Source organism: Rhea pennata, chromosome 26 (genome assembly GCF_028389875.1).
Source record: "Rhea pennata isolate bPtePen1 chromosome 26, bPtePen1.pri, whole genome shotgun sequence".
NCBI lineage: Eukaryota > Metazoa > Chordata > Aves > Rheiformes > Rheidae > Rhea > Rhea pennata.
In genome coordinates, this window is record NC_084688.1 from 1,060,276 (window position 1) to 1,072,022 (window position 11,747).

Below are 11,747 nucleotides of genomic sequence, written 5' to 3' on the forward strand. Positions count from 1 at the left end.
AGGGCTGGCAAACTTCATGGGAAGCTGGACTGCTTAACAGGTGACACCCACCCAAGAAGGTATAAATAGTGATCAGCAAAGACAGAAAGGATACAGTCTGATCTTCTGCATCTAGCTGTGCAGCTGGCTTTGGGCTTGGGCTTGGATACTTACTGCTTTCACCATGAGCTGCAGCATCAAGAGAACATCTAGCACTTCTTACAGAAGTGGTGGAGGTGGAGGCCTCTGTGGCAGCGGTAGTGGCAGGAGCTCCTCCGTCTCCTCCAGGCGATATGCCTCCTCTGTGATAGGTGGTGGAAGCTATGGTGGAGGTGCATGCAGCATTAGCTATGGAGGGCCCGTGTGTGCTGGTGGTCTTGCTGGTGGCTTTGGTGGAGGCCTGGGAGGTGGCTTTGGTGGCGGCCTGGGAGGAGGCTTTATGGCTGGGGGAGATGTCCTTCTGAGCGGCAGTGAGAAGGTCACCATGCAGAACCTGAACGAGCGCCTGGCTTCTTACCTGGACAAAGTGCGAAGACTGGAGGAAGAAAACGCTCAGCTTGAGCAATATATTCAGGAGTGGTACAGGAAACAAGCTCCCAGTGTTTCAAAGGACTATTCCCACTACTACCAGACCATCGAACAACTCCAGAACCAGGTAAGGGAGCCCTGACGAACCAGGCTCCATCTCTTCCGCACTATTCTCACTTGCAAACACTTCTTTCTTCCCTCTGGCAGTGGCTCTATGGGGATGGTGGGTGCTAGCGGACCTGCAGGAAAGCCCCACCAAAGCTTTGTATCTCCTTTCTTCCTCTTCTGGGTGTGCTGGGCACAAGGAGAAGCCACTCCAACTTACTCTTTTGCAGATCATTTCTGCCACTGTGGAAAACAACAAACTGCTTCTGGACATCGACAACAGCAAGATGACTGCCGATGACTTCCGAACAAAGTGAGTGAACCTTGCACGTCTCTTGTGTCTTGCTCATGGACCTCACGAGACGAGGCACTGCCCCGAGGGGACTGACTGAGCCCCCACGTTCTTCTCCTGGCACACAGGCGTAGCAAGGGGGAGGGCTGTTGACAACAGCTGTCAGCTCATCTCCCCATCCCTCTCTCTCTCCTCCGTGTGGCACAGGTATGAGAACGAACTGGTCATCCGTCAAAGTGTGGAGGCTGATATTAATGGCTTGAGAAATCTCCTGGATGACCTGACTCTGGTTAGGTCTTCTCTGGAATCAGAGCTGGAGACCCTGAAGGATGAGCTGATTGCTCTTAAGAGAAACCATGAAGAGGTAAGAGCCAATGATAAATAGCACCTTCAACAAATACTCTTCTGGTCTTTCAGGGTGCCTAACGTTTACCTATCAAGTCAGTTCAGACTTATGCCATGTGCATGTCGTTCCTTTGAACCTCCATATTGCTTGGCTCACTGTCCCTAGCTGAAGAAGTGACCTGTACTCTTTGTTCCTCTCTTTGGACTCTCTGCAGGAGATGAGGCAGCTGCAGTCCCAAACTGGTGGCGACGTGAGCGTGGAGGTCAATGCTGCTCCCGGCGAAGATCTGACCAAGACACTGAATGACCTGAGAAACGAATACGAGCAGATCATTGAGAGGAATCGCAGAGAGGTGGAACAGTGGTACGAAGTCAAGGTATGTAGCAATGCACAGAGTGGAGCCTCCTTCTGTGCGAAAGCACGGGCACTCTGGTACCGGGCAGGCAGTACTGGGCAGGCTGCTCACAGGAACAGGAGACCTTTGGCTGCTGTGATCAGAGGCGGCGGCTGGGTGGAACACCAGCCTGCCCCTGCACAGCTCAGGGAATGGCAAGGAGTAAGGCGTTTGGGAAGGACTCCCAGTGGCAGGAAGGGAGCAGGCTGGGTCTGATGTACGACGACTGGGTGGCAAGTCAGAATCTGAGGAGCAATGACTAGGCTGTCTTCCAGCAAGATGGAATTAGAAGGAGAGGCACTGTGGTTATCTTAGTTCTCAGCCAGCAGATCTGCCCTGTGAGGGAGCCTTCTTGCTCAGAAGGGTATTTGGTTTTTGACTCTGGCAGATTGAAGAAGTCAATCAGCAGGTCACCTCTAGCAGTCGGGACATCCAGACAAGCAGCCACCAACTCACCGAACTGAGACGCGAAATGCAGAACCTGGAGATCGAACTGCAGGCTCAGCTCAGCACGGTACGTGGGGCAGGATCGGATCGCTGAGGGCCCTCTCCTCCTTTGAATGGGACACTGCCTCCAGGGGTACGGAGACGTAGCGCTCTGGTCCTAAGCTGCTGCATTCCCACTTTCAGAAAAACTCGCTGGAAAACTCCTTGGCAGAAACCGAATCTCGCTATGGCATCCTGCTGCAACAAATCCAAGGCCAGATTAACTCGGTAGAGGAGGAGCTGGCCAGTATTCGGTGTGAGATGGAGAGCCAGAACCAAGAGTACAAGATGCTCCTGGGCATCAAGACCCGCCTGGAACAGGAGATTGCTCAGTACCGGGCACTGCTGCAGGAGGGACAGCAAGACATTGTGTAAGTATTCTGTTTGTAAATAAGGGCTTAATTTTATCACAGTCTTTTCTGTCTCTAGACTTGCAGAAGACAGAGTAGAATATTCTACTAGTCTGATGTAGAAATCTGAACAAAATACTTTTTTCACAGTATCTGCATTAAAATACATATTTTGTAAGCTTAATAAGCAGACCAAACATAGAGAAAAAAAAGTAAAGCATACAATTACTGATGTGCTTTCACAGTTTATCCAATTCTTCTTCACCTGATTACACAGAGTAAATGTCATGAGAGAAATCGCCAAGTACAACCATACTGTAATGTACTTCCTTCTTTCAGTGGATGAACAATCACAGTGGGAATGGGAGAGAAGTATTTTTCCTTATAGTCCTTAATTATTTCTGCTACTACCACTTGCAAAGAAACTACAGCTGGAGGAGAATGGAACCATAAAATGAAAAGAGCTGTTTCCAAATTTCAGAAGATGTCTCTCATACCCACTGCACAGTGTGTCACAGTGTGTCTGTTTGCTAACGTCATTATTGTTCCAGTCATTAAAATCCCTTCCCTTTCACAGGCTGTCTCAAGGGGCTGTCCAAGGAGGGGGAGGATCCTCCCATTCCTATTCTTCTGCTTCCTACTCTCATAGTCAGTATGGTGAGAAGACAGGTAAGAAACCCCTTCCAAAGAGGACCCTAATTTATCCTCTGCCCATGGCTTTCCCATTTTTGTGCTCTGCCTGTTGATACTATGCCCTGTGGTATGGTTTCCATATTTGTTATTGCAACAGGCATTAAACCATTCAGTATCAAACCTCTAACTTCAGGGTGTCTTAGCTTCACTTACAGAAACAGACTAAGCTTCTTCCCCACCTTCTTGTTAACACAGATGGGTATTTGCATGAATGGATAGATCAGAAACATCTGTGCTGCAGGAGACACTTGATTTCCCCATCAAACAGAGTAATGGTTTCTTCTTTCCTTTCACAGGGCAGTCAAGAGTGTGTTAAAGACGCTGGTGTTCTCTGATCCACCTGCCACTGCCTGACCAACCCGGTGTACTACGTGATAATACACACAGCACATTCACCGTGTGCCTCCACAACACATGCACTGCTCTACGGAAGTTATTCATGAAGCTAAGAGGACTCCTCTCTAGGACTCTTCTAAAATTATCTGCTTCTTCCTTTTTGTATTGTTCTTCCTATGCAAACACTGTAATTTATGTTCATTAATCTGCATCAAAGTTAGTGATCTACTTTCTGCTGACAACAATCTCTCTAATAAAACTTTACTTTTCTGCAATGCAAAGAAAAATATGTGTCCAACACGCTATCTGGTTTATTATTAATTTTATGAATATTCAAATTTAGGTGGAACCAGTAAGAGAGACATTCACATAGAAATTAAGATTGTGTATATTATTTAATATGGTCCCAAAGAAAGTTGTCCTAACTCAATCAGATGATATCTGGAAAAATTATTTGGAGTAGAAGAAATATATTCATACCGAACACAAGAGTGACACCTATGGGGAAGAAAAAGGGATGGGAGAAACCCTTTTACAGTGTACATGGCAAGGGATGTGCAAGCAGCTGAATCTCCAGGTCAGCAGCTGAACTGAAAGAATTATTGAGAATAATTAAAACTGAAATTTCACAAAACCTTTGGTAAATTTGCCTACGGGTGAACAAAAAATCATTCATATGCAGACAGCCTTCTCTGCCACTTTTAGATGAGGACTGTCTACTCTTGTTCAATAAAAGCAAAAGATTGGAGCCACAAAACAAGCCAGGAGGAGAAGTTCTTCTAACATGAAGTTCAGCTGTCAGGGTTATCCCTTCCGACGCCCTGGGAGATCCAGGTACCGACAGGGTTCCAGCTCCAGAGTTGTGCAGTACTCTGGACGGGCATGCGGGGGAAAGCTTCGACCATTCTTACCGAAACTGTTCCACTCGCTGTAACACAGTTAGTGTGATGTGGGCCAGACAGCGGAAGAAGAATCGGTGAAATGACTCGCTCACTCAAAACTGACACATCTGAGTTTCAGTCTGCCACTCGCACCGCGCTGCGAAAGCAGCTGAACAGGGTCTACTGCATGTCAGCGGAGCGACTCAGCGGACAAATACGGGTGGGTCTCCGGGAGCCCGACGCGAGTCACTAACGTTTTTTATCCCGTCAAACAACACTGCGCTTGCGTTTGGCTGGCAAACAGGTTCGGGTTAGCTAAAATTTCCTATTTTCAGAAAACAATTTACCATTTAGAAAGGCACAGAGGTGCCTCTCGGTTACAATCCAGTCTTAACGCAGTGGCGGTGGAGGAGACGAGAGGAACCGACAGCCGAGGCTGTCCCGCAGCCCGCTGAGCACACGCTCCGCTGGCTTTCCTTTGGCTTTGCTGGCCGGCGTTTCTAAGGTAAGATACATCAGGGAATAATTTTCCCGTCGTAATACCGAAGCCCATCAAAGCACGACGGGGTGAGCTGAAATCAGGCAGAAACATCTGCAGTTTCTGGGCACGTGAATGTTTTACTTTGCTACGAGGAGTAAGCTCATTTCCAAGCTGGTGGAGCGGTGTGTCAGTTTGTACAGCATCCTCTAGCGGCAAACGCAGACAACATACCATCGGCTTTGTGACAGAAACTGTTTAACGTGGTCTCCAAATCAACTCAAATCTAGGCCCTTTGCTAGGCCAACAAAGGAACAACCTAAAACTCTGTAAATAATTCTGCTGGAAAAGAAAATCTCTCCTGCTCTCCCTTCTGCCTCCACTAACACAACAGCTGCCCTGAAGCCTGCATCACTCTCCTCCCCGCAGCGTTTCCTTCCCCTCCCACAGGCTCTGATCTTGTCTGCACAGTTAAGGAACCAACCGATCACCTGCAGAAGCAACATGTATTTTTCAGAATATTATAAAATCCTGGTTGCTGCCACTTTTGCCCATGACAGCACCGTTTCCTATTTGGCTATCATACCTTCCTGCTGAGAAATCAAATTATTGGTTCAAACAGTGACAACTAAACAAAGATGCAGCTTAAAATATGTTTCATGGTCACATTTTCAACAAGGAAAATGTGCTGCTAAAAAATAATGGAAGAAAACTTTTTCTAACAAAATATATAAGTAAACTGGCATTTTTAGGGGAAAATATAGTAATAAAACAGATTGATTTTTCACAAGAGTAACACTGTAATACTGGATGGGGCAATAAAGCAAAATAACAGATAGACATTAAAAGGAAAAAGATGATGATTTGATAGAAATTCATTCATTATGAAGAACAAGAAAGGGAAAAATATGTTTTATGTAATGCTCTCTGAAGGTTTTGAGGTAATTCCATATGAAATCCGCAAATCCTGGTTAAGCCTAAACCTAGTGTACTGTTTTTGAATGCTTTTAATTAGCATGTAAGCTGTTTTGTCTCTGTGTTTGGCTCATTTAACAGTGACAGAAGCTGACAGTCATGGAAAGACAGGGAACCCGATATTACCCATTAAAGAGGCGGAGGATTTTATTAGAATGAGGCTTAACTAGCTGGAGGTGTATTTATAACTCAGGCCTGCCGGGCGGACTGCAGTGGTACCGGCCCGTCGTGCTCTTCCCATTTCCAAGGGCAACGAAAGCGTTCTGCATTACAACCTTCAGCTGTGTTTGAGGTTCTAATTCTGGAAATAGTCATCTCCAGCTGCGTAATATAAAATCTTCAGGAAGTCCGATGAAGCCTGGGCAACAGAGCATGATAATAACCATTCCCACGAGTAACATCACATCAGGGAGGCAGAGCTAACCGCACAGAGAAGAAACCCAGCAAGAACCGTGAACTAGCGGTGACTGAATTCCCCGAGACGCTCCCTCCGGATCAGGACGGCCACTCGCCTGCAGGGTCTAGACCCACACCAAAGGCAGCCGTAGCAGCTCTTGTTTTACAAGCCTACTACTTACTAGCCTACCAAAATCATAAAAAATAACACTAGTCAGGTTAAGACAGCACAAGAATTCTTACAGAAAAATCCATCCTTCCTGTGGCGCAAGCAGCACATTTCTACTAAGTTTCCTGTTACACATAACATTTTGGAGTGTCAATCCCAGCAAACTTCTGAATTTCTTTAAGTGTTCTCACACTATGATAGACCTTAGGGCAAATACTCCTTCATGATTGACACGGTAAACATGCAATTTCAGGGGCACTGCAGCTGACTTGCATAACTTGCTTAGTACTGCCTTAAGAGAAGTTTATGCACCTTGCAATTATTCTTAATAGCCCATTATTTAGGAACCCACGCTCAGAGAAACAGGGCAAAGACTGGCTGCGGGGAACACCTTTCCGCTGGCACGCACTCCGCGCCTGCACTGCCCCGGCGGCACTGCAGCCAGGGATCAGAGCTACTTACTGCCTTGCTAATCTCGTTTTTTCTTACGATATTTCTAATCTTAGTTCAAGTCTTCCCCACAGCCTAATGTCAGCCAGACTGCTGAAAGGTTCTTTCATGGTGGCAATACCAAGAAGTTCACAGTGATTTCACACACACACAGATTTTAAATAACTGCTGAAAATTTTCTGTTAAAAATGTTGTTAGATGCCATGTCAGCAGACTCTTACAGTTATATCAGTTATTAAAGCTGAATGCATTTCATTACCTAGACAGTAGACACAGATTTTAGTGTTTAAAATGGGAAGGTTTAAAGCTGAAGTGTCAGAGGCCAGTGGGAAACCCTGGATCTCAATTACAGCTAGCCGCCAATACTGCGCAGGAAGGTAACCTAATGCACATACGCAGATACCACACAAATTGCCCATACATGTTTTGGAGCAAACTGCTAGGACGATCAGAAATACCAGATGCTTCGAGCCTGGATGACACGAGGAGAGGCCGAGAGCTGGGACTGTTCAGCCTGGGCAAGAGAAGGCTCAGGGGGGATATTATCAGTGTGTACGATTTTCAATCCATTTTATTTTTCTTCCGTGGGTACTTCACACACTAATGTGCATTATCATTATAGTTCTGGTTTGACAAATAAGTCAACTCCAGATTTTTAAAGCTATTTACACTTCCGTGGAAACAAAAACAATACTTGAGAGATTTCCAAAAGTACACAGCACATCCAGTTTTGTGTCCTTTTCAAGTTCTTATATTGTTCTTAGTTACTGAAGTATTTGAGTACGGCATGATCTTTCATGTATTTTCCTCATAACACTCTACTGAAATATTATATCATAAGAAAATGAGGAACATTCAGAAATTAAATTACATTAAATTAAATTACATCAATGAAGATGCTTGTAGGCGAACAGGAATCCAGATCTTTCAAGTTCAGCTCGGATGCCCAGATAAAAATGAGAAGGTTGTCCTGCATGTTACTCATTTAACTTCTTTCCAAACCGAGCCTTTACGTGACTTTCTTTCTCATATCTTTCAGTACAGAAATCTGGACACCAATCTGCATTTCTCATAGTGTAAAGCTTTCACCAAATCATTTTCCCTCTAATTTGCAAAAACAGTAATTTTGAGAAAGATAACAGCGCAGCACGCAGCTCTGCTTCTCTCTCCCCTCTCTTTAAACTTGTAACAGTTGTGAGCGTATGTGCTAGAACCTGCCTTTTCTGGCACGTAAACATTCCTGTCTTTGAATCTGTTAGCACAGTTAGTGAATCTGTGGCAAAGCCAACTCTGCAGGGATTTGCAAAAAAAAAAAAAAAAAAATTAATGATGGAATACGAAAGCAAGAGAGCTACAAATTGTACTTCAGGCAGACACTGAACCCAGTCATTTCAGAAACGGCCTCAGATCACTGGCTCTTCCCGCAAGAAGTTTAAAGAAAAACAGAAGGACAATCAGTGAGTTAAAGAGATTCAAATGTCTCATGCCTATGATCCTTAATATATTGAATACAACCGGCAGTATATACGGGATAGCAAAGGGCTGCTTTTTGGCAACAGCTAAAGGTACGCGTCTCTCTTTGGTGCTCGCCCCCATCGAGGCCCGGTAACCCCGAGCACACCTGCTGCCCGGAGCGGCAAATTGTTAAAATACATCTGCAGCTGAGATAAAATGTTTTTCCTTAACAAGCCATCACTCGCTCCTTTGTCAAAAAAGAGCACGTGCACCAGGAATCTGAGGATCATGGTTTACTTAGTTATCAGAGAGAAATTCTAGACAGGAGAGAAAAACTTACGAAGCCGCGACTTTCAAGAAGGCGTATGACATGATCAGCAGGTTGGGGCAGCCAAAGTTTTGATGAGCAGAAGATAGGACGACATGTAACGTGCAGATTCAAGGAGCACATTTTCACTGATGGAGGCAGATGTGAAAGGAAGAATTACAGTGTCTCTCCAGTTCTTCCTCTCCTGACACTGCCTTTCAGATGTAATACCAAACAAACTGTCAAGTTGCAATCTGTTCTTTGGGAATTTTTTCACAGGGAACACAGAGGCCTTCCAGACTCTGATTTTCATGAACCAGATCGTGTAGTATTATACACAACACCATAAATGTGCATTCTGTTTTGCAAAAATTCAAAATATACTGCTTTGAGGACCTGACAAGGGAGTCTAGGGAATAATGAAGAACTACCTAGAGGAAATGATGTCCCTTTCCCCTTGCTGCATCACACAAACTGGAATATATCCTTTGAGCCTCTCACATTTCTGTTCAGTGAAGAAAAGTGCATGGACTTACGTCCTCTACACTCTAACTACAGGCTTTAGTGTTAACAATAAGATAACTGTTCTCGCGTCGCTTGTTCTTTGTCTGTATCAGACGCTAACACTCCGACACTATTCACAGGACTTGGAACAGTTACCTGCTGGGCAGGTTTTTCCTTCCCAAGGCTGAACAGGACATTCAGATCTACAGGAAGGAATGGCCAGTGTGTCTGTGGCACGCAGAACTCTCCTCTGTATCTCTTAAGAAAGGCTGTCTATTTTTACTGTGCAAAATGGAGAGTTGTATGAATGCAGCAGTCCCGTGGAAAGAGAACTCAGGTGTGCTGCCCCAGCCGCGCGGCGCTGCAGCAGCGGTCAGGTGATACGTAGCACACCTATCGTACACATTAAATGGTATATTCTGTACCTGAGTCATTGCAGAATTCTTTTTTTTTTGATACAGTCTAAAAAATAGATGCAGAAAGTTCTGTAATCGAGCTAGCTGCTCCACCAGGATACGATTCTTTCTCCTTTTGGGATATAGATTACCCACATAAACTATAGCTATAGAAACATGCTTAAGACTTCCTTAAGAACACTACATAAGATAGCCAGACAGCCACGCTTTCACAGTAAAGCATATATGACTAGAACGACTAAATTCTTACTAAGAGAAATTATTTCCATTAATTACAAGTGAAAAAGTAATACATAACCTGGAAGAATTGTAAGTGTCAGTCCACATAAATGCAGAGTTGTGAAGCACAGAAAGCTAGTATGGGAGGCTAACAGCATCAGGAAAGAAAAGTGGCTGCTATATGTTACGGCAAAATTAATACATTTTTAAAGTATATAGGGACAACAGGACTTCAATGTCTAATTACAGGATAAAGAAATAGATACTTCTCTACTCAATAATTTCTTTGTAGCATTTGGAAGTAAATAAGGTGATCAGATACAGTCCCTCTCACTGGCAAACCTGTGGATTTTGAACAATTTCTATTATTAACTAAATTTTCATTTGCAAGCTCAAGTAACTTTTACCCAGGAAGTCTAAAAAGTTTTCTAACACTTTTTTTAACAGCTTTCCCAGCAATAGGAGACTAGGAGCTCTTCATTTATATGTAACACTTCCTAGACCATCACAAAGTAATGATAAAAAATCGTTACTGCCTGGTATTTAAATAATTGCTAGCTCTATGAAATAAAATTGTGGCTCAGTGCAGCTCTCTATGGACATGTGTCCCTATCGTAAATACTATGAAAACTTGCTCTAATTTCATTGACAGTTCAAGGCTTTCTAAGCACTAAAAGGGGGGAAGGTCTGAACTTTCATGAAACTAAAATTTAATCATCTAGTTACAACCATTTTTTGGTTAGAACAATGCAGGCAAGGCTGCAGTGCACTAGCTGTGCACAAAATCTTGGAGGATAAATGGAGTTGTTGATACAGGTGTCTTGGCCAACTTCCAGTTTATGTATTTATTCTTTCACACTCCCTATATTTGCCCTGCAGTTTGACACTTCCCTCAGTACAAAGTAGGTGCAGTATTAATGTGTTGTTTAAAATATCTGATGCATTTTTATGTGTGTATCAAGACTAGACAGGCCTTCATACAGAGTATGCATTTTATGTGGGGTACGTTTACTCTGTTAGTTTGGTATTTAATGAATTTCTCATTAAAATATCCCAGCCTGGCACCTTCTGCTCCAGAAGTTCTGTTTAGCGGAAGCACTTCTATGTGGCAGGATTTCCATCCGGCCTGGCTGCTTCCTGAGAGCTGTGAATGCTGGGGAGGCAGCTGACTCCCCCTTTTTGAAAACAGCATCTTCCGGGGAAGCCCAGAGGTTGCGGGGAGTGAGGGGGGACAAGTGAAAGAAAGAGAACTGAAGAAAATATAAAGCATCCACTCATGGGAGGGACGCTCACGGAGGAGCCTTGAACAGCAAAAGCAACTTTCTTTTCAAAATTCACTTTGGATAACAGAGGATTTAAACATTTTAGAAATAACATTTTCATGAATCTCAAAGACCAGAAGATTAAGTGATTATGTTTTTTTCTTATTATTTTCCTCTTTCAGCAACAATGAAAGGACTGAATGTATAGCCAGGCTCACACCAGAGGTACTCAAGGAAGTTTAAGGCTTATTTCTGCTACAATTATGGTTCCCTGAAGAAGATTCTCATTTCTGTACAAAACCAGACAAAACCAGACTTTTTCTCACAAGCAATGCTCTCTATCAACCCTCTCTTCCACTGCTACCCAGAAGAAATGAAGAGCAAAGAAACAAATGGTGAGTGAATTGAGGCGGGAGCTGTTCTCCCCAGGCCTACGTGTACTGTTCACCATTTGGGCTCCTTGCAGGCTATCAGTCTACTAACCGAATTCCTCCGTATTAAAACCCCTTCCTGAGGTTACGTGACAAAAGTCATCGCGTGACTTCACCATGGACGCAGTGTACACTGCGACAGAGGTGTGGGCTTCCAGCCCTTCTGTGTCCATGCAGGTGAACTACAATTCTCGACTCATGAATGTTGTCCTCAGCAGGAGATGCGTTCTCTGAATCCCACCTTCTGCTTCAAGAGGAAATGGTTGGTGGGGAGGGAATCGGCTCCCATGTAACC

At 44.2% G+C, this 11,747-nt stretch overlaps 1 protein-coding gene across 2 annotated transcripts; it reads left to right on the forward strand.

Annotated features, from left to right (window-relative positions):
• Positions 1-163: 163 nt before the first annotated feature.
• LOC134151334 (keratin, type I cytoskeletal 17-like) lies at positions 164-3,489 on the forward strand. Of its 2 annotated transcripts, XM_062595794.1 has the most exons (8): positions 164-634; positions 843-925; positions 1,112-1,268; positions 1,465-1,626; positions 2,033-2,158; positions 2,275-2,501; positions 3,058-3,149; positions 3,470-3,489. In XM_062595794.1, the coding sequence occupies exons 1-8, from the start codon at positions 164-166 to the stop codon at positions 3,487-3,489; spliced, it is 1,338 nt and encodes a 445-aa protein (XP_062451778.1). The 2 variants fall into 2 exon arrangements, with proteins under 2 accessions (XP_062451778.1, XP_062451779.1); XM_062595795.1 differs by lacking the exons at positions 3,058-3,149; positions 3,470-3,489 and having other exon boundaries at positions 260-353; positions 432-634; positions 2,275-2,505.
• Positions 3,490-11,747: the final 8,258 nt, after the last annotated feature.

Coding starts and splice junctions, on each gene's coding strand:
- LOC134151334 (XM_062595794.1), top strand. CDS start 164: ATGAGCTGCAGCATCAAGAGAACATCTAGCACTTCTTACAGAAGTGGT. Junction 635..842: donor TCGAACAACTCCAGAACCAG/GTAAGGGAGCCC, acceptor ACTCTTTTGCAG/ATCATTTCTGCCACTGTGGA. Junction 926..1,111: donor GCCGATGACTTCCGAACAAA/GTGAGTGAACCT, acceptor CGTGTGGCACAG/GTATGAGAACGAACTGGTCA.